The sequence below is a fragment of the Podarcis vaucheri genome, assembly GCF_965113315.1.
Source record: "Podarcis vaucheri genome assembly, chromosome: 18".
Taxonomy (NCBI): Eukaryota; Metazoa; Chordata; class Lepidosauria; order Squamata; family Lacertidae; genus Podarcis; species Podarcis vaucheri.
In genome coordinates, this window is record NC_138756.1 from 7,841,702 (window position 1) to 7,864,006 (window position 22,305).

The 22,305-nt window shown below is 48.6% G+C and overlaps 1 protein-coding gene across 1 annotated transcript; it reads left to right on the forward strand.

Annotated features, from left to right (window-relative positions):
* The first annotated feature begins 1,512 nt into the window (after positions 1-1,512).
* Positions 1,513-20,662, forward strand: DUS3L (dihydrouridine synthase 3 like). Its single transcript, XM_082206392.1, has 13 exons — positions 1,513-1,669; positions 4,110-4,428; positions 5,508-6,113; positions 7,749-7,790; positions 9,203-9,355; positions 11,146-11,262; positions 12,082-12,147; positions 13,101-13,211; positions 15,065-15,161; positions 15,287-15,362; positions 17,549-17,737; positions 19,286-19,414; positions 20,496-20,662. The coding sequence occupies exons 1-13, from the start codon at positions 1,635-1,637 to the stop codon at positions 20,566-20,568; spliced, it is 2,013 nt and encodes a 670-aa protein (XP_082062518.1). The 5' UTR covers positions 1,513-1,634; the 3' UTR covers positions 20,569-20,662.
* The last annotated feature ends 1,643 nt before the right edge of the window (positions 20,663-22,305 follow it).

The window sequence follows — 22,305 nt, forward strand, 5'->3', positions numbered from 1 at the left end:
AAGGATCCGGTTAGTTAGACGATGAACCAGAAGGCTGCAAAAATCCCATCCATCTCTTTCCCCAAACTAAGCATAGGAACAGAAAAGGCATGTGCTACCCTCTTCAGGTAGTGACACCAAACTGCATGTAAGCAATTTTTTTAAGGACATAATTTTCATTTACCGGTATATTCAATTCTCTTTTTTCTCCACAGAGCTTTGCACAAGTTTTAAGTGGAGCCTTTAGCCTATCCCATTACGGCTTTGACATTTTGTACCTTTTAAAATCATAGCCACTGGGCCTATCACCTCCTGGCAAATAGAAGGGGAAGAAATGGAGGCAGTGAGAGATTTTACTTTCTTGGGCTCCGTGATCACTGCAGATGGTTACAGCAGCCACGAAATTAAAAGACGCCTGCTTCTTGGGAGAAAAGCTATGACAAACCTAGACAGCATCTTAAAAGGCAGAGACCTCACCTTGCCAACAAAGGTCCGTATAGTAAAAGCTATGGTTTCCCCAGTAGTGATGTATGGAAGTGAGAGCTGGACCATAAAGAAGGCTGATCACCGAAGAATGGATGCTTTTGAATTCTGGTGCTGGAGGAGACTCTTGAGAGCCCCATGGACTGCAAGAAGATCAAACCTCTCCATTCTGAAGGAAATCAGCCCTGAGTGCTCACTGGAAGGACAGATCCTGAAGCTGAGGCTCCAAGACTTTGGCCACCTCATGAGAAGAGAAGACTCCCTGGAAAAGACCCTGATGTTGGGAAAGATGGAGGGCACAAGGAGAAGGGGACAACAGAGGACGAGATGGTGGGACAGTGTTCTCAAAGCTACGAACATGAGTCTGACCCAACTGCGGGAGGCAGTGGAAGACAGGAGTGCCTGGCCTGCTCTGGTCCAGGGGGTCACGAAGAGGCGGACACGACTAAACGACTAAGCAACAACAACCTTTTAAAATTGCTGCTGCAACATTTTGCTAGTGGTAGTCTTATTGAGGTTTTTTAAATGAATGAGTGAGTGAATGAATGAATAAATAAATAAAAAATAAAATAAAATAAAATAAAATAAAATAAAATAAAATAAAATAAAATAAAATAAATAAAATAAAATAAAATAAAGTTTTATTGAATTTTATCTTTTTCCATAAATCACATCGAGGTTTGCTGCTTCCCAAACACAAAATCAATGACATTTTTATTCTTTCTCCCGTCAATAATAATAATAATAGTAATAATAATAATAATAATTTATTTATACCCCGCCCAATTCCAATGAAGCCCCGCCCACCGAGGCCCCGCCCACCCGCTTCCCCCCAATCCCAACCCGCCTTTTCCCCTAAGCCCCGCCTCTCCTTCCCAACCTTCTCTCCCTCGCAAGGTAAAAAACAGCGGTGGGAGCTTAGACGGAAACTTCCGGCAGGGGGCGCTGGAATCCTTCGCCCCTCTTCCTCCTGAGTCTGCGTCGCTCTAGGAACCTCGGCCTCCGCGCTGCAGGAAGCGGAAGCGGCCGGGGAGCTTCCGGTTTGGGACCGGAAGCGGCGGAAGCCACGCTGTGCGGCTGCAGGGGGGTCGCGCTCCCTGTCTGAGTTGCCCGTCAGGCGGAGGGTGTGGGCCGGGGGGGGCTGTGGGGGTGCGGCCCTCGCCCCCGCCCCAATGGAGGCTGCTGGGGTGGCCCCTATCAGAGCCCAGTGAGTATTAGGGTGCCCCCCTCCGCACCCCAAACCTTCCCTAGACCCCCCCCCTCCTTCTTTCCCTGCCCAGGTTCTGGACCCCAAGGAAGATAGTATCTCCTGCACTGACAGGCAGCGCCTCCTCTGGGATTCGGGGTGGGGGGCGTGTGACCTTGGAATGTTAATTATAATTATAATTTATTTTCTATTCCCTGCCCATCTGGCTGGGTTTGCCCAGCCACTCTGGCCAGCTACTATTAGAAGATTACCATGGGCCTGCCCAGTCCTAGGCTGATGCCCAAATTATCATCATCATTATTATTATTATTATTATTATTATTATTATTATTATTTTATACCCCAGCCATTCTGGGCAGCTCCCATTAGAATATTACCTTGGGCCTGCCCAGTCCTAGGCTGCTGATGCCCAAATTATTATTATTATTATTATTATTATTATTATTATTATTATTATTTTATACCCCGCCCATCTGGCTGGGTTTCCCCAGCTACTCTGCGCAGCTCCCATTAGAATATTACCTTGGGCCTGCCCAGTCCTAGGCTGCTGATGCCCAAATTATTATTATTATTATTATTATTATTATTCTTCTTATTATTATTATTATTTTATACCACACCCATCTGGCTGGGTTTCCCCAGCTACTCTGCGCAGCTCCCATTAGAATATTGCCACGGGCCTGCCCACTCCTAGGCTGATGCCCAAATTATTATTATTATTATTATTATTATTATTATTATTTTATGCCACAGCCATCTGGCTGGGTTTCCCCAGCTACTCTGCGCACCTCCCATTAGAATATTACCATGGGCCTGCCCAGTCCTAGGCTGATGCCCAAATTATTATTATTATTATTATTATTATTTTATACCCCGCCCATCTGGCTGAGTTTCCCCAGCCACTCTGGGCAGCTCCCATTAGAATATTGCCACGGACCTGCCCAGTCCTTGGCTGATGCCCAAATAATAATAATAATTTATTATTTATACCCTGGGTTTCCCCAGCCACTCTTGGTGCCTCCCAGCAGAATATTATACACACGGTAAATACATCAAACATTTAAAAACTTCCCTAAACAGGGCTGCCTTCAGATGTCATCTAAAAGTCAGATAGTTGTTTATTTCCTTGACATCTGAGAGATTTAAGATTGTGATCAATGGTTGCAAAGCAAATGGTATCTCGGTAGCTTTGCAAGATGTGCAGCAGGGCTTTCTTTGCAGGAGGATCCCAAACTCCTATGAATGCCTCTGTTTGAATGTTTCCTAAGCCCATAACCTTCGTTCATGACACAAAATCTCTGATGGGTCATTTTCTCTCTTAAAAAGACAAAGCTTCCGAAACATGTATGCACAGAGCTTCTTGGAGCATGTGGGGGGTTTTCATTTTTATTTGAGAGCCCACAGCGTGGTGTAGTGACTAGAGTATTAAACTAGGACCTGGGAGATAAAGGTAAAGGGGCCCCCAACCATTAGGTCCAGTCGTGACTGACTCTGGGGTTGCGGTGCTCATCTCGCTTTATTGGCCGAGGGAGCCAGCGTACAACTTCCGGGTCATGTGGCCAGCATGACTTAAGCCGCTTCTGGCGAACCAGAGCAGTGCACAGAAACGCCGTTTACCTTCCTGCCAGAGCGGTACCTATTTATCTACTTGCACTTTGACGTGCTTTCAAACTGCTAGGTTGGCAGGAGCAGGGACCGAGCAATGGGAGCTCACCCTGTCATGGGGATTCGAACCGCCGACCTTCTGATCGGCACGTCCTAGGCTCTGTGGTTTAACCCACAGCACCACCCGCGTCCCTAGGACCTGGGAGACCTGGGTTCAAATCCCCTCTCAGCCATGAAACTCAGTGGGTGACCTTGGAGTCAGTCACAGTCTCTCAGCCTTCACAGGATTGTGGGAAGGATAAAATGGGGAGGAGGCAGACGAACATGTATGCAATCCTGAGACCACTGGAGAAAAGATGGAAAATAAATGCAATAATGAATAAACTATAAAAAAGTTCTTGGGGGTTGGGGTGCAGATTCTTCTGATGGGAAGTATTTTTGTCACCGTGTGGTAAAATAGAACCCTTATACAGTGGTACCTTGGTTCTTGAACTTAATCCGTTCTGGGAGTCCGATTGACTCCCAAAACTGTTCAAAAACCAAGGCATGACTTCCGATTGGCTGCAGGAGTGTCCTGCACTCAATCGGAAGCCGCGTCAGACGTTTGGCTTCCGAAAAACGTTCACAAACAGGAAAACTTAGTTCCAAGTTTGCAGTGTTCAGGAGCCAATTTGTTCAACAACTAAGCTGTTCGGGAACCAAGGTACCACTGTATTTAAGTTGTGAGTTAAAAACCGGTAAATCACAAAAATGTAGCCCTCTAGTGACTCTATGAAGCGTCACTTGTAGGTGATGTGGTGTGGACACGGAGCTTCACAACTCTTCTCCCCTATAGGTACCTCTCTACGAAAGAAAAGTTCCACACGTACCTTGATCGGGAAGGGGAGGTGACGAATGAGAAAGATGGCGATGTGCTAGCTGCAGAGGACAGTGCAGAGAGTAATACCGGTGGAGACCTGAATGAGCCTCCTGCCAAACTGCAGAAGCTGGGAAAAGATGGAAGCAATGCAGAAGAAAAGAGCCTGCCGGAAGAGGAAAACAGAAGTGCGAAGGAGCCTCAGGGCCCAAAGAGGGCCCGGGGGCAGAATAAGGGCCGCCCTTGCATGAAGCCGACGCACTATGAAAAGAACCGCCTCTGCCCTTCAGTCGTCCAGGTAAACTATGTGTGAGGATGATTAGGACTTGATGAACAGATTGACAAAATTTGAGAGCTCCTAGCCCTGTTAATGGCATGGGGATGTGGGTGGCGCTGTGGTCTAAACCTTGCCGACCGGAAGGTTGGTGGCTCGAATCCCCGTGACGGGGCGAGCTCCCATTGCTCGGTCCCAGCTCCTGCCAACCTAGCAGTTTGAAAGCTCGCCAGCGCAAGTAGATAAATAGGTACCACTCCGGCAGGAAGGTAAACTACGTTTCCGTGCGCTCTGGTTTCCGTCACGAAAGCCAGAGATCAGGCATAGATAAGAAAGTAATAGGGATGAAGAAAAATTGAAAAGGTGAAAATAAAGATTCTTACTGGGAATATATGTATATAACAACATCGATGATGGTTTGTATTTCTTAAAAATCGAATGTTCTTGATAAGATTTTTGTTTTAACTCTATTCTTTCTTTTCTTTATCTTTTTCCTTTCCTTTTCTATTTTTTGGTGTAGATCTTTTCATTACAACAGAACATTGTATTTTCATTATGTGTAATTTTAAATGTGTAAATAAAGATATATTTCTTTAAGGTTTTTGCCACAGGTCACTTGTTAGACGTGATGGGATTAAGGGACGCGGGTGGCGCTGTGTTTTAAACCACAGAGCCTAGGACTTGCCGCTCAGAAGGTTGGCGGTTTGAATCCCCGCGACGGGGTGAGCTCCCGTTGCTTGGTCCCTGCTCCTGCCAACCTAGCAGTTCGAAAGCACCCCAAAAAGTACAAGTAGATAAATAGGTACCGTTCTGGCGGGAAGGTAAACAGTGTTTCCGTGCGCTGCTCCAGAAGCGGCTTAGTCATGCTGGCCACATGACCCGGAAGCTGTACGCCGGCTCCCTCGGCCAGTAAAGCGAGATGAGTAACCCCAGAGTCGGTCACGACTGGACCTAGTGGTCAGGGGTCCCTTTACCTTTTAAAGAGGAGGTTGCTGAATTGTAGGGTGTAAGATGACCAGGGCGTGACCTGCAACTTCATACTGTATATATATTTAAAAACCTATGCTACCCTCCTTTAAAACAGCCTCTTTCTCTTGTTGAAGGAACGGGCCGATAAGTGCTTCTTTGGCTCACGCTGCCGTTTCCTACACAGCGTCAAAGAATATATGGCCACCAAGCCGCCGGACCTGGGAGACACCTGCATACTCTTCAAGATGTTTGGCAGGTGCATGTATGGGGTCACCTGCCGGTTTGCTGCAGCCCACCTGGGCGAGGACTACGAGAACGTCATAGATGAAGGCCTCTTGAAGCAGTGGGAGGGGAAGCCGCCAGCCGTGAAGAACAGCCTGGGCAAAGACCTCCAGCAGCAGCTGCGCAAAAAGAAGTTTCCTTTCGAGAAGTCCAACCAGTACCTCTGCCGCTTAGCTAAGCCCAACCACGCGAAGGGGGATGGGAGCCAAGCAGCGGTCCCACACCCCGCCGTGGGGAGAGAGGCCGCGGACTCTTCCGCCTCCCCAGGAAGCGTGGATCTCAGAGCTCCAGGAGAAAAGGCGGCAAAGGTTGCTCCTTCCTCGCCAAAAGAAGGTCCCACGGTGGAGGAACCGGAGAGCCCAAGTCAGCCGCTGGCCGCAGTGGAATCCGCACTCAAAACGTCTGGGGTTGTGACAGATGAAGATCTTGTGAAACTTCGACCGTGTGAGAAGAGGAAGGTAAGGGCTGTTTGTGTTACCATACGCAGTCATACCTCAGGTTACAGACGCTTCAGGTTGCGTTTTTGTGGGTTACGGACACGCCGAAACTCAGAAGTACCAGAACGGTTTACCTCCGGGTTTCGGCTGTCGCGCATGCGCAGAAGCGCTAAATCGTGCTTTGCGCAGAAGTGCCGAATGGCAACCCATGCGTACGCAGATGCGACACTGCGGGTTGCGGACGTGCCTCCCGCATGGAACACGTTCGCAACCTGAGCATCCACTGTATATATTTTTTTAGTTATTCAGAGCGACGCAGAGGTTTCACCCTCAAACCTCAGGGATGAATTAGATGAATTAGACTCCACACACAGGACTTGAAGATGAATCTTTACAGTGGTACCTAGGGTTACATACGCTTCAGGTTACATACACTTCAGGTTACATACTCCGCTAACCCAGAAATAGTGCTTCAGGTGAAGAACCTTGCTTCAGGATTGCCAATGCAATTCTGGGCTGCATCAATAGGAGTATAGCATCTAGATCAAGGGAAGTAATAGCGCCACTGTATTCTGCTCTGGTCAGACCTCACCTGGAGTACTGTGTCCAGTTCTGGGCACCACAGTTCAAGAAGGACACTGACAAACTGGAACGTGTCCAGAGGAGGGCAACCAAAATGGTCAAAGGCCTGGAAACGATGCCTTATGAGGAACGGCAAAGGGAGCTGGGCATGTTTAGCCTGGAGAAGAGGAGGTTAAGGGGTGATATGATAGCCATGTTCAAATATATAGAAGGATGTCACATAGAGGAGGGAGAAAGGTTGTTTTCTGCTGCTCCAGAGAAGCGGACACGGAGCAATGGACTACAAGAAAGAAGATTCCACCTAAACATGAGGAAGAACTTCCTGACAGTAAGAGCTGTTCGACAGTGGAATTTGCTGCCAAGGAGTGTGGTGGAGTCTCCTACTTTGGAGGTCTTTAAGCAGAGGCTTGACAACCATATGTCAGGAGTGCTCTGATGGTGTTTCCTGCTTGGCAGGGGGTTGGACTCGATGGCCCTTGTGGTCTCTTCCGACTCTATGATTCTATGATTCTATTCTATGATAGGATAAGAACAGAAATCGTGCTCCGGCAGTGCGGCAGCAGCAGGAGGCCCCATTAGCTAAAGTGGTGCTTCAGGTTGAGAACAGTTTCAGGTTAAGAACGGACCTCCGGAACGAATTAAGTACTTAACCTGAGGTACCACTGTACTTGTCAGGATGTCAACAATTGAGCAGTTTGCATTATTCATATATATTAAGTCCAGTGCAATGCATTTCTCGCCCTTGTGCCCAAGAGACGGTTTAGTCCTTTTGCTTTCAAAACTCATTCATGTGACCCCCTGGACCAGAGCACGCTAGGCACTCCTGTCTTCCACTGCCTCCCACAGTTTGGTCAAACTCATGCTGGTTGCTTCGAGAACTCTGTCCCACCATCTCGTCCTCTGTTGTCCCCTTCTCCTTGTGCCCTCCATCTTTCCCAGCATCAGGGTCTTTTCCAGGGAGTCTTCTCTTCTCATGAGGTGGCCAAAGTAACATTCGTAGCAGTGCATAAATTATTAGCCCACACCTTACGCTTCCTGACACATGACTTGCATTTTCATGATTTTGTCTTACAGCTAGATCTCAGCGAGAAGCTCTATTTAGCTCCTTTAACAACGGTAGGTAGATGTTTGTTTGTTTGTTTTATAGATCTTCCGTCATTGTAGGGATAATCGCGGAGTGGGCATTGGGGTCCGGAGGGAGCACACTCCCCACCAGCAGGCAGCCACAGTCTGCCTGCATGTGTGACCCTGGGGTGCCGGGCACATCCCCCCCCCCCAGACAAGCCACAGCTGTCTGAACATTGTTCCCTCTGTCTGACCTTTTGCGGTCTCAGCAGTCTGCGGTGTCTTGTCTGTAACCTTTGTCCCTGAGACCTTTTGTCTCCTTCGTCATACACTGTGCAGGGGGAAAATGACGCTGTGGAAACAGGTGCCAAAATAACTTTGTACCACCCCACGATCTCGGGACTGGAAGATGTGTAAAGGTCACAGCCCAAAATGTATTTGCCTGGCTTGCATATTTGTCTCAATAAAAGGAGGCGCCACAGGGCTGGCGGGCAGCTTGCATGCAGCTCACCTGTGCGCAGCTCACTGATGATCACCCCCAGTCTTGTGCCTTCACTTCACTTCATCACAAGATCTCGGGGTGGTTTACAACCTAAAAATACAAGGTAAAAGCACACATAAATACAGTGGTGCCTCGCAAGACAAAAAGAATCCGTTCTGTGATTCTCTTCGTCTAGCGGTTTTTTCGTCTTGCGAAGCAAGCCCATTGACGGATTAGTGGATTAGCGCTTTTAGCGGCTTATCTGCTGATCGGATCAGCTGATTAGCGGCTTAGAAAAAGGGGGGGAAGGAGAAAAAAAACAGCAGGAACTCGCAAGACATTGTCGTCTTGCGAAGCAAGCCCATAGGAGATTTGTTTTGCGAAGCACCTCCAAAACAGAAAACTCTTTCGTCTAGCGAGTTTTCCGTCTTGCGAGGCATTCGTCCTGCGGGGCACCACTGTACAGTCGTACCTTGGTTCTCGAACAGCCTACTTCACGAACAACTTAGAACCCGAACGTCGCAAACCCGGAAGTGATGTGTGTGTAAGAGAGAGAGAGATCTCTCTTGAAAGATCACGCTGATTGGGGCAGTGGGGAGAAGCGTTTTAGGGGTAGTTTTTCAACAGCCTGGAACGGATTAATCCGTTTTGCATTACTTCCTGTGGGAAAGCGTGCCTTGGTTTTGGAACGCTTTGGTTTTGGAACAGACTTCCGGAACGGATTAAGTTCGAGAACCAAGGTATCGGAACATCTGGTTAGGAACAGGTGAAAAGCTGGAATTGTGAATTGGTTGAAATGGATGAAGAGGCCTGGCACTTAGCTGCAGCGCCAGCAGCTATTCCCATTCAGCCCTCACATGCTTCATGTTGTGAGATCGGGCCGTGTCTTTGTTTAGACGTGGTGTCTTGCTTGTGCTGGCTTGAGACCTGCCCCGAGGCAACCGTAACCCTCCATTCTCCTGATTTCTTCCGGGGATTTCAGTGCGGCAACCTTCCTTTCCGAAGAATATGCAAGCGGTTTGGGGCGGACGTCACCTGCGGCGAGATGGCCGTTTGCACGAACCTGCTCCAGGGGCAGTCGTCCGAGTGGGCATTGCTGAAGAGACACAACACGGAGGATCTCTTTGGCGTTCAGGTAGATTGAAGGCAGACTCGCAATACTGGGGGGGCGGGGGAGAGAGAACAGGAGTAAGCCGCTTCTGAGGCTAAGGGAGATGGCCTTGCTGGTCGTCTCCTGGCTGCCGTCTTCTGCCTGGCTGCCATGATGCTCAGAAAGTGGTCCCAGTTCCCCATGGCTGGTGGCAGAGGCCGGACTGTTCTCCCTTTCACCTCTGCCTTCCCACAACCGCTGGAGGTTGGAGAAGAGAGTTCTTCCTGTTGGGAGGAGAGGAAGAGAGAAAGCTCTCTGCAGCTCCTGAAGGAGCGTCTCCACCCCCATCGTTCTACCCAGACACTGAGGACCTTCTGGTGGTTCCCTCACTGCAAGAAGCAAAGTTGCAGGGAACCCGGCAGAGGGCCTTCTCAGTGGTGGCGCCCACCCTATGGAACGCCCTCCCATCAGATGTCAAAGAAATACCGTATTTTTCGCTCTATAACACGCACCCGACCATAACACGCACATAGTTTTTAGAGGAGGAAAACAAGAAAAAAAATATTCTAAATGAAACAGTGGATGTATAATTTTTGTGGTTCATGCTGTGGCCACAGACATGTGATCTGATGGTGAGTTTGGGGTAGCCCAATGCAAAAATCCTGAGGATTCATGTGGATCCGTGCTTTGTAACCATGTTTTTGCACCACTGCGGCCCCAGGCAACAGTAGATGCGTGATTTTTTTGGTGCAAGCTGTAGCCATGGACATGCTATGTGATCTGATGGTGAATTTGGGGTGACCCAGTGCAAAAATCCTGAGGATCCATGTGGATCCGTGCTTTGTAACCAGGCTCTTTGTCCCTCTCTTTTCCCCACTCAGTGGCTCTTCTCCCGCTTTGCTGTTTCAAAGCGAGCAAAGCGAGCCACGGAGGAGGGAAGGAAGGGGAACCATGGATCCTCTGCTCACGACTGCAGCAGATCCCCCCGTCATCCGTAGGCATTCGCTCCATAACACGCACAGACATTTCCCCTTACTTTCTAGGAGGAAAAAAGTGAGTGTTATGGAGCAAAAAATACGGTAAACAACTATCAGACTTTTAGAAGACATCTGAAGGCAGCTTTTAATATCTGATGAATTACTGTATTTTAGTATTCTGCTGGAAGCCGCCCAGGGTGGCTGGGGAAGCCCAGCCAGATGGGCGGGGTATAAATTATTATTATTATTATTATTATTATTATTATTATTCATCCTCCTCTGGCTGATAGATGCTCCCGCATGGGAAGCTAATAGGTCTCGCTTTCCCTCCCCTCCAGGAATTCCCTTTTAAGGCCATCTTTAACCAAAAGCCATTGCCAGCTCCATTTGGTAGCAGAAGTAAAGGTGGAAGATGATATACTTTTGTTGGGGGTTGTTTTGTTTTTAGTACTGTCTCCTTGTTCTGGGTATTATAAACCCTCGTTTGGAGTTGCCTTGTTCTCCTAAACGATGGTTGACACTGGCCATAGTTGGTTGCGTTTAGACATAGCAGGCTGGGGCCAAGGCAGAAGCTCCCAAACTCCTTGCAGCACTGGAGGGAGGAGTGGTGATCAGCCATGATGCTCATGCGATTTGCACTAAACCGTAGTCTTAAGTCTGCCATGCCTGTCTTTTCACTATATTCTATTGATACGCTTTCTTTTGATTTACGTAATTCATGCTGAGTGGCGTGCAGACCTCAAAAGGCAAGTTGGGGAATTCTTGCAGATAAATAGTTTGGCACACGTGCAATGCCTATAAGCTGCTCTCGTGAGTTGGGGCACCCCTTTGACCCTCTTTCACCCCACGCCTCTGCAGCTGGAAGGAGCGTTCCCAGACACCATGACCAAGTGCGCAGAGCTTCTCAACCGGACCATCGAAGTGGATTTTGTGGACATCAATGTGGGCTGCCCTATCGACCTCATCTATAACAAGGTATCCCATTAAGCCCTTCAAGCACGCTAGTGCTTTCAAGCACTAAAAAGGTAAAGGTAAAGGACCCCTGACAGTTAAGTCCAGTAGCGAACGATTCTGGGGTTGCGGCGCTCATCTCGCTTTATTGGCCATGGGAGCCGGCGTTTGTCCGCAGACAGTCTTGTGGCCAGCATGACTAAGCCGCTTCTGGCGAACCAGAGCAGCGCACGGAAACGCCGTTTACCTTCCCGCCGGAGCGGTACCTATTTATCTACTTGCACTTTGATGTGCTTTCGAACTGCTAGGTTGGCAGGAGCAGGGACTGAGCAACGGGAGCTCACCCCGTCGCAGGGATTCGAACTGCCAACCTTCTGATCGGCAAGCCCTAGGCTCAGTGGTTTAGACCACAGCAGTGGTGCTGGCCACATGACCTGGAAAAACTGTCTGTGGACAAACGCCGGCTCCCTCAGCCTGTAAAGCGAGATGAGCGCCGCAACCCCAAAGTCGTCCACGAATGGACTGAACTGTCAGGGGTCCCTTACCTTTAAGTTTCCCTTCACAATTCAACTCAGCCCGTTACTTAGCTTGGGAGCGATGGGGAGCCTCAAAGGAACTTCTCCAAGTCTTACAAAATTGCAGCCCACCTTTTTTTTCTTTTTAAAGTAAAAGTTCTGCCAAGTTGACACCTCTCCCTCCTTCAAGCTGATGGACCTGTGGCAAAACCTCTGGGAAGCCCAGACCATCAAGGACCAAAATAGGTTCTGAGATTATGACCTTCACCCTCCCGCCCCCAGTGATCTTTCAAAACGCGCTTCACTCTACTCTCCTTTCTCTTCCCAGGGGGGAGGATGTGGCTTAATGAGCCGTCCCAACAAGTTTGAGCAGATTGTCCGAGGCATGAACTACGTAAGTTGGTGTGTGTTTTTTCCCCCCTTGGCTGGCTCCTAGCAGTACTGGATTTCATTCGTGCTTCTGTTCCCCCGCGTTGCTCCTTCTTGCAACCACAGTCATCCTCTTCGTATCAGCTTTGCACAGCGTCACATAATCTGCAAGCTTTGACCCGTTTATTGGCCCCTGCTTTGTGGCGAATGTGTCCAGGGCCCAGGGCAGACCAGCAAGATGGGTGGCGTATCATAATCATCACAAGATTATGATTACAAGGCCCTTGTGGTGGGGCATGGGGTTCTTCGGTAATCGATACGATAATCTTTATTGTCATTGTCCCATACAGAACAACGAAATTGAAAACAATCTACATAAGACATTCAAAGGCCAACAAGCCTGCTATCACAGCTATCCCAACCTGGTTAGCCCCCTAAAAGCTCTGATACCCCATAATGCAATATACTCCCATAGGGACTACCTTGCACTGCGTTTAAAACCAAAATCGCATTTAAACAGAAAGTGTTTCTCAGGCGGCTAGTCCTAGTCTTTATAACCCTGTACCTACTTCCAGAAGCTGAAAGAGATCATTTCCGGGGTGCGCACTGTCCTGCGCTATCTCTGCAGCTTTCTTATGGCACCTGGAAGCGTAGATTTGATCCAAAGTGGGAAGAGTGCACCCAATTATTCTCTCCGCAGTCTCTACAACCCTGGACAGCATTGTGTTTTCCCTGACCGTGCAGCTCCCAAGCCACTCTCAGTCGTGTGGGGCTGGCTTTTGAGTTCCCCACCTGGTACAGAAGTCGCTGGTCTCAAAAAGGGATTGCTCTACTCTGTGGCCCCCTCTGTGCATTCTCAGAGCAGCTGTTGGGGAAAGCTTTCGGCAAAGGAATCTCCAGAGTCCTGGACTCGTCGCTCTCAGGTTCGGCTTCCAAGGCACACTTCGCTTGGCTCATCGTTCCTCTTTTCCTCGGCAGGTGCTAGATGTTCCCTTGACGGTGAAGATCCGGACCGGGGTGCAGGAGAAAACCAACCTGGCTCACAAGCTGATTCCCAGCATCCGGGAGTGGGGTGCCTCTATGGTCACGGTACCGTAGCCTTCCTTAAGCCACGTTCAGATGAGCAGTAACTTCATTTAAAAAATAAATAAATGCACACACCCTACTAGATCAGACTAAAGTTACACCATCTAGCCCAGGGGTTGTCAACCTGGTCGCTACCGCCCATTTGTGGGCATTTCAGGATTCTAGGTGGGTGGTAGGGAGTTCTACCGCACAAACCGAATCCTTCCATTGAGCACTGGTAAGGAAATGCGGGACGCAGGTGGCGCTGTGGGTTAAAGCCTCAGCGCCTAGGGCTTGCCGATCGAAAGGTCGGCGGTTCGAATCCCCGCGGCGGGGTGCGCTCCCGCTGCTCGGTCCCAGCGCCTGCCAACCTAGCAGTTCGAAAGCACATCAAGTGCAAGTAGATAAATAGGTACCACTCCACCGGGAAGGTAAACGGCGTTCCGTGTGCTGCGCTGGCTCGCCAGATGCAGCTTTGTCACGCTGGCCACGTGACCCGGAAGTGTCTCCGGACAGCGCTGGCCCCCGGCCTATAGATGTGAGATGGGCGCACAAACCCCAGAGTCTGTCAAGACTGGCCCGCTCGGGCAGGGGTACCTTTACCTTTACCTTTAAGGAAATTTTATCATCAAGAAAGATGCATCGGTGGGTGGTAGGTATAAAAAGGTTGACTACCCCTGATCTGAGGGACACAGGTGGCACTGTGGGGGTTGGTAGACCACATCTCTGTTCTTACCTAAACATTTCAAAAAGCGGTGTGTCAACTGTCCCTTTTCTTTTCTTTTTTTTAATAAATAATTTTTATTAAATTTCCAATTAACAAACCAATCTTATCACATTAGTTATACCAAGTTATACCAGTACATAATAAACTCCAAATAATTAGCCAGATTTTAAAATTTTTGTTGGGGGTACCCATGCTTTGAGTTCAGTAAGGGTCTAATCATCTCATATTTCTGCTGCTTTGATATTCACAAGTCCCATCTTCCCATCTCCTTGCTGTTATCCTTTTTCTTCTTAATAACCTCCGAGTCTTTCCACAAGCAAGTTGAATCAAGCATTATTTATGTTTCTGTGTGAACTTTGTAACACTCTCCCGTAATTCATCTGACACGGTGATCCAAAAGTCCAAAAGTCCTGTGCGAGTGGCAGACGCCATTTTTGACAGTTCTGATGAAATACAGTCTGAGCATCTGCTCCTTAATTTTCCCAGACCAGTTGCACCATAAATTAGCCTTTCCAGGGGAGTTTTCGCCCATTCAGATTTACAATCCTCACATAGTAGCAGAACAATGGCTCAGCGCCCCCTTTGACTATAAATATCGCAACAAAGTCTGTCTCGTAATGGCAAATCTCATAACTACGCAACAGGAAAGCCTTTCTCTTTCCAGATCTTCCACAAAACAAAGTCCTTAGTTAATGTTACAGATGGGTAGCCGTGTTGGTCTGCCATAGTCAAAATAAAAAAATTCCTTCCTGTAGCACCTTAAAGACCAACTAAGTTAGTTCTTGGTATAAGCTTTCGTGTGCATGCACACTTCTTCAGATACACTGTATCTTAGTTAATGTTTTCATTTCCACACAGTTTGTTTTCCAATCTCACTTGCTATCGATCAGTCATGTGACGGTTCTTCTAGGGGAGGGGTTGTTAAGTAAAGCATATTGAAAAAGAAAGAAGTATTTCCCCCCTTCCATTCCGTTTCCCCATACCGACATAGCTGTGATTCTTTGCTGCAGTCTTCTGTTCGTTCCATCCCATCACTCTTTAACTTCTCGTCGGTAGATTTAATTAGCAGATAAAACACCCTTTCCTTCGCTCAAAGCATGTGCATTTACTCACATCCGATTGTCAACTGTCCCTTTTCTGACCCCGTTAGCTTCATGGCCGGTCAAGGGAGCAGCGGTACACAAAGGCGGCAAACTGGGAGTACATAGCAGAATGCGCAAAAATTGCCAGTCCGATGCCTCTTTTCGGTAGGTAGTTCTACAGAGAGGGCGCCACCACTGAGAAGGCCCTCTGCCTGGCAAAACAGCATCTGAAGCATTGGGGATGGCTTGGGTGACCCCTGAATTATTATTTTTTTTTCCTTTTGGCGCAGGGAACGGAGATATCTTGTCTTTCGAAGATGCAAATCAAGCCATGCAGAGTGGAGTTTCAGGAATTATGATTGCTCGGCAAGTGTCTTCCCTTCGTTTTGGGTGGTCTGGAGGAGAAAGCACCTTTCGTTACCCTTGTGGGGTTTTTTCCAAGCGGAAGGTCCAGGTGCAATCTCTGCCTTCTCCAACTATGGTTGAGAAAAACTCACACCTAAAACCCTGGAAAGCCAGTCAATGGCTATGTTCAGACACAATTCTAAGCCTTGGATCAGCCTTGAGCAATTTAGTCTGTGTGTGATCTCTGCTTGTGCACGCAGCTCAAGTTCTCCTGCAGTTGGCTTACAGTTGTGTAGCTTGCTTTACTCCAAGTTGCAACACGCATTAGCATGCAGCTCACGTACAGATGTAAGGTCCTTTGTGGCTTAGGTGTTGTGTTAAAGCTCAGCCAGTGAAGACAGTACAGTCGTACCTTCGTTTTCAAACAGCTTAGTTCCCAGATGTTTTGGCTCCTGAGTACCACAAACCTGGAAGTGGCGGTTCCGGTTTGCAAACTACCGTATTTTTTGCTCTATAAGACTCACTTTTTCCCTCCTAAAAAGTAAGGGGAAATGTGTGTGCATCTTACGGAGCGAATGTAGGCTGCGCAGCTATCCCAGAAGCCAAAACAGCATGAGGGATTGCTGCTTTCACTGCTGTTCTGGCTTCTGAGAGTCAGAATATTTTTTTTTCTTGTTTTCCTCCTCCAAAAACTAGGTGCGTCTTGTGGAAGTTGAACGTCCGGGGCTTCCTTGGCTTCTGATTGGCTGCAGGAGCTCCCTGCAGCCAATCGGAAGCCGCGGTTGGGTTTCTGAACGTTTTGGAAGTTGAATGGACTTCTGAAACAGATTCCGTTTGACTACCAAGGTTCTACTTCCAAGGTAGTAACTTAGATGGTCCGGCACAGAGTTCACTGAGTTCCAAGGCTAAAAATGTACCGTATTTTTCGCTCTATAGGACGCACTTTTTCCCCTTCAAAAATGAAGGGGAAATGTGTGTGCGTCCTATGGAGCGAAGACGCCATAGCCCCGCGACCCTCTCCCGGCTGGAGAGGTGACGCGCGGCTATGGCAGGAGCCTCTCCGCTGCGCCTTTCCGCTGCTCCCTGACCTGCTCTTTGGGGCTGGTGGTGGGCTTCCCCCCGCCAGCCCCAAAGAGCAGGTCGAAAGGAACCTGAAGCCTGGAGAGCGAGAGGGGTCAGTGCACACCGACCCCTCTCACTCTCCAGGCTTCCAAGGTAGCCGCCTGAACGGCACCTTGTTTTAGAGCGGGAAAACAAGAGGGGGAAAGGTCTCCCCCTCTCTGTGCAGCGCCTCCTGCCGCTTCGCTGAAGGGGCGCTGGGCAGAGAGGGGGAGATTTTTTTGGTTGTTGTTCTCCCCCCTCTAAAACAAAGTGCGTCCTATTGTCTGGTGCGTCCTATGGTGCGAAAAATACGGTACCAGTGTATGAAGGCAGGTTCACAACTTCATTTCCCAGCCCCAAAGGACTAACGTTAAGATTGCCACTAGAAAATCATTTCCAGCTGTAATAGCAGAAGCAGGCGTGGCTGTCACAGAAGACAGAGGAGGCGTGGATCCTCATTTTGAAATAATACATGGAGCTAAACAGAAAGAAAAGAGAATAATCCTGGGCCTTGCTGAACATAACACTATACAGTAATGGTCGGGGGGGTGAGGAGGAGGAGAGACGTGCTTAAGATCCACGTGGTCGATCATACGGTAGCCTAAGACCACATTATAACCACGTCTTCCTAAAGGACATGGGTCAGGTATCTGCCACTGCCGCTGTTACTACCCCTGCACACAATTCCGTCTTTTGCTATTGTTCATTGGTCATGCATCTGTTTGCAAGGAGAAGGCTTCAGTTCGGTCCCTGGCATATGGGAAAAGGCTCCGAGGGGATCACCGACTGGCAAATTGCCCTCTCCCATTCCCTTAGATTTTGCTGGTGGTGGGGCTGTTTGACCATGGAATCACCTGGGGGTATTGAATCATAATGATGGGATACTTTTGAATCCCCATAGTTACCCTAGTGGGTTCTCGCTGTGCAATCTAGATGGCAAAAATATTCGGTGACGTTCTTGTGTTTCTCCTCGCACACTTACGTTCTGCCAGGGCGGCAGGAATACCGCTCGGGGACTTGGCTCTAGAACCTGAGCATTTCCGTGCATGTGTACGCGTGGATTCTGTTCATGGTTTTCTCACGGCGGTCGTTCTTCCGGGTCACAGGGGGGCGCTGATCAAGCCCTGGATCTTCACTGAAATCAAAGAGCAGCGGCACTGGGACATCTCGTCGGGAGAGAGGCTCGACATCCTCAAGGACTTCACCAACTACGGCTTGGAGCATTGGGGATCAGACACGCAGGGAGTGGAGAAGACCAGGAAGTTTCTGCTGGAGTGGCTCTCCTTTCTCTGCAGGTAGAAGCTCCTCCTCAGCCCTTACTAAGTCATTGCATTTCGCCTTTCCATCCAGGTATTAAGAACAGCTGGCCTTGGGTTCTTGTAAGGAACTTATGGCAGTTCAGGTGCGAAACTTTTTGTTAGGTAGCAAGACTGGATCCTGCAACAAACATCTTAACACACCACTAAGTTTCTGCTGTGTGTGACACGCTGCAGGGACTTCCTACCCATCAGCTGCTTCTTAGGCTTTGGAGATTTTGAGAAACAAGTCCATGTACTTTAAAAGCCTAGCTTGACACCGGGGAAAGCTAGAAGCTTGCTGCTAACGACGACCAGATACGGTGGATGTTTTTTAAAGCACTGTATACCATATTTTTCGCTCCATAGGACGCACCAGACCATAGGAGGGGGAGAATGGGGGGGGGATTTCTTGTTCTCCCCCTCTAAAACAAGGTGCGTTCAAGGTACATTCACCTGAGCTTGTGGGGTTGGCGGTGGAGGGAAGCGCTGCTTCCCCCCACCGCCAGCCTCAAAGATCCCTGAAGCCTTTGGAGCGCAGCGCCCCGCTGCCCTACAGAGGTTTGCGCGCAGCCGTCCCCAAGCTAGAGCAGCGAGATGGAGCCCTCTGTCTTGCTGTTCTGGTTTGGGAACAGCCTTGCTAGCTTCTGCAGGAGAGCGGGGTGAAGGCACCGTCCCCAAACTAGAGCAACGAGACGGAGCGCTCCGCAGTGCTCCGTCTTCCTGTTCTGGCTTTGGGCTTAGCGGCGCAGCCTGCATTCGCTCTATAGGACGCACACACATTTCCCCTTAATTTTTGGAGGGGGAAATGTGCGTCCTATAGAACGAAAAATACGGTATATGCCTGCCAAGTGTGAGTTCATAATATCACTGCAATTAAAATTGGGGCAGCATCAAGAGAGATAGCTGCTGCCGCTTCTTCTTTCTTTATTCCTCAGTGGTGTTTTCTCCTCCCACTTACTCAAAAAGGCAGGGCTTTGCAGCAGCCTTGTTTTGATTCTGCCCTGTATCTCCCATGCTTATAGCTGCAGCTAGATTTTGAATAAGCCTAACTTCTGGGGTGAGTGGGAAGAGCAACCAAGATGAGGCTGTTCTCCTGCTATCATGGAAAACGAGTCTTCCTTTCTTTCTTCTTTGGCACTTTGGCAGCCTGGAATGCGGTTGGCGCTGTGGTCTAAACCACTGAATCTCTTGGGCTTGCCGATTAGAAGGTCGGCAGTTCGAATCCCTGCAATGGGGTGAGCTCCTGTTGCTCTGTCCCAGCTCCTGCCAACCTAGCAGTTTGAAAGCACGCCAGTGCAAGTAGATAAATAGGTACCGCTGCGGCGGGAAGGTAAATGGCATTTCCGTGCGCTCTGGTTTCTGTCATGGTGTCCCGTTGCGCCAGAAGTGGTTGAGTCCTGCTGGCCACATGACCTGGAAAGCTGTCTGTGGACAAATGCCGGCTCCCTCGGCCTGAAAGCAAGATGAGCACCGCAACCCCATAGTTGCCTTTCTCTGGACTTAACCGTCCAGGGGTCCTTTACCTTTACTTTTTTACTTTGGCAGGTACATTCCAGCCGGCTTACTGGAACGCCTGCCTCAGAGGATTAACGAAAGACCCCCTTACTACATGGGCCGGGACTATTTGGAGACCTTAATGGCAAGCCAGAACGTGGGTGACTGGATTAAGATCAGGTAAAAAGGGTTTGAACGTTTGCCAAACAGTTGACAGTTTTCTGTGCATGTTAAGCACACAACTACATTAGCTATGTAGAAGTGAGGAGGAAGAGAGGGGGAGAAAAGATTATTTCAGCTGCTACGAAGGCAGAAATGTGGGTTTTGGCCCTTGAAGGGAGTGACTAGTTAAAGCTAGAAGTGGACCCTATTGCATCTGATGCAACATAAACCATGGGGCTTCCTATCTCCCAAATCCATAAGACGGCCAGTGGGAAGGGAACGTTTGTGTCCCAAACCAGGACAAAACTCTTCTAGCCCAGCTGTGTGGGAAGAGAAAGCTCAGATCACTCGGCTGTGAATCTCACTCAGATGACCTTGGGCTAGTCCTGATCTCCCAGCCTAATTTGCCTCACGAGCTTGTTGTGAGGCGCAAATCTCACTCTCAGCTCTTCCGAGGAACAAGAAGTACGAAAAGGGCAGTGCAAATTCTCTCCCAACATCCCAGCTGAATTGCCTTCCTCTCTGTCATTCTTTTCATAGTTCCTTATAGAAATTGGGGGAATGGCGTGCAGCGGTCTAAAAAGTGCACCTCTGAGATTTCTGTCACGGCATTTTTGCGCCCTATGGGGTTTTCATCTCGTAATAAGAGTTCAGTAGCCTGTCGCTACAGTGGGTTAAACCACAGAGCCTAGGACTTGCCGATCAGAAGGTCGGCGGATCGAATCCCCGCGACGGATTGAGCTCCCGTTGCTCGGTCCCTGCTCCTGCCAACCTCGCAGTTCGAAAGCTCGTCAAAGTGCAAGTAGATAAATAGGTACCGCTCCGGCGGGAAGGTAAACGGCGTTTCCGTGCGCTGCTCTGGTTCGCCAGAAGCGGCTTAGTCCTGCTGACCACATGACCCGGAAGCTGTACGCCGGCTCCCTTAGCCAATAAAGCGAGATGAGCGCCGCAACCCCAGACTTGGTCACAACTGGACCTAATGGTCAGGGGTCCCTTTACCTTTACAGCCTGTCATGCACAAAGTATCATCGCAGGTGTGTGTGCTGTTGGAAGAATCTAGAGACGTGTCTGCAGTTTTCCCAATTTTTCCTCCTTGCAGTGAGATGCTTCTGGGTCCGGTTCCTGCCAGCTTCACTTTCCTTCCAAAACACAAGGCAAATTCTTACAAGTAGGAGGACCGTCGTTGGGGGAAGCACTGTCTCCAATGCACATCTTGCATATCTCTTGGTTTTGAATAATAATAAAAAAGTTCTATTTTTGATTTGGCTGCTGTGTGATTTCCCCTGACAACCTCTCCTGGACATTTCAAGACTGCACCGATCCAGTATACATGCATTTCATTGTCTGATCCAGGGCGAAGGGGAGCGGTTGGCTGTTAAATAGCACATATGGAGTCCAGAGGGAAAAGTCTTAACAATGGTTTCAACTGGGGAAAGGGACAAAGAGGTTTTGCCCTGCCTTATGCATTGCAGGAAGACGTTCAGCGAAACATACAGGAGGAAAACTCCCGCAGAATCGCACAGCCAATTAGAGGAGTTTCAACCTCAGCATCATGCCACTCTCAACACTCCCCACTCCTTTAGGTGGAGAATGGTTAACCCCTTAAGTTATAAAACTCTTGGGGGCCAGTCGCCACCTCTTGTCAGCTGAACCTACTTACAGGGTGGTGGTTGTGGATAAAATGGGAAGGATAAATATGCCCATCTTGAGCAGCTCAGAGGAAAAGGTGGGTAGCAGAAATAATATTATTGCAGCATAGTATTATTTAGACCTTCCAAGTGTCCTTATTTTCCAGGGACAGTCCTGGATTTACTGAAGCCGTTCCGGTTTCTGATTTAATCCCGGGATGTCTTGCTTTTTCTTAGAACGCCTCTATTTTCACGACAGAAATGTTGGAGGGGATAGAGTTATCTGACCCCCGAGCCAAGAAGATAAGTCACTATAAACAGGAGTGCCCAAACTTTTTCCAAAGAGAACCAGATTTGATGAAGTGAACATGCGTGGGGGCTGACCAAAGTTGTTGAACTTTATTTACGATTTTATCCCATAGTTCTTGAGTCTTTTTAGGATTGAAGTTGTTGAGATTTTTATAGGATTTGACCCCAAGAAATAAACTGCCACAGGGGCTGAATAAAACCGGATTATGCCCCCAAAACGAACTTTGGACATGCTTGCTATAAAACCTTTGGAAGACACCTGAAGGGAAGTTTTTAAATGTTTAATGTTTCATTATCGCTTTTAAAGTCAAACCTCGGCTCCCGAATGCCTCCGTTACCATATGTCTCAGCTACCAGATACCGAAAACCCAGAAGTGTTCCAGTTTGTGAATGTTTTTCGGAAGCCAAACGTCCGACACGGCTTCCGATTGAGTGCAGAAAGCTCCTGCATCCATTGGAAGCCGCACCTCGGTTGTCAAACATTTCAGAAGCCAAACAGGCTCCCAGAACGGATTAAGTTCAGCAACCGAGGTTTGATTGTATATATGTTGGAAGCTGCTCAGAGCGGCTGGGGCAACCCAATCCGATGGGCGGGGCATAAATAATAAAATTGAAATGTTGGCTAGTATGTATCATTGCAGGCAAATGCTTTCTCTGTACGCTTGCTTAAAAAAAAAAACCTCACTCCTGCTCAGACAGCTCTAGAAAGTTGAGGTGGTTTTAATCTGTTTTATAGCCTTTTGACTTTTCTTATTAAAGTATGGCTGTGGTTATTGTTGTTATTATTTGGTCTTTTCATATACCTCTTTGAAGGTTTGTTTTCAATATTCAATCGATATATATATATACAGTGGTACCTCGGGTTAAGTACTTGATTCGTTCCGGAGGTCCGTTCTTAACCTGAAACTGTTCTTAACCTGAAGCACCACTTTAGCGAATGGGGCCTCCTGCTGCCGCCGCACGATTTCTGTT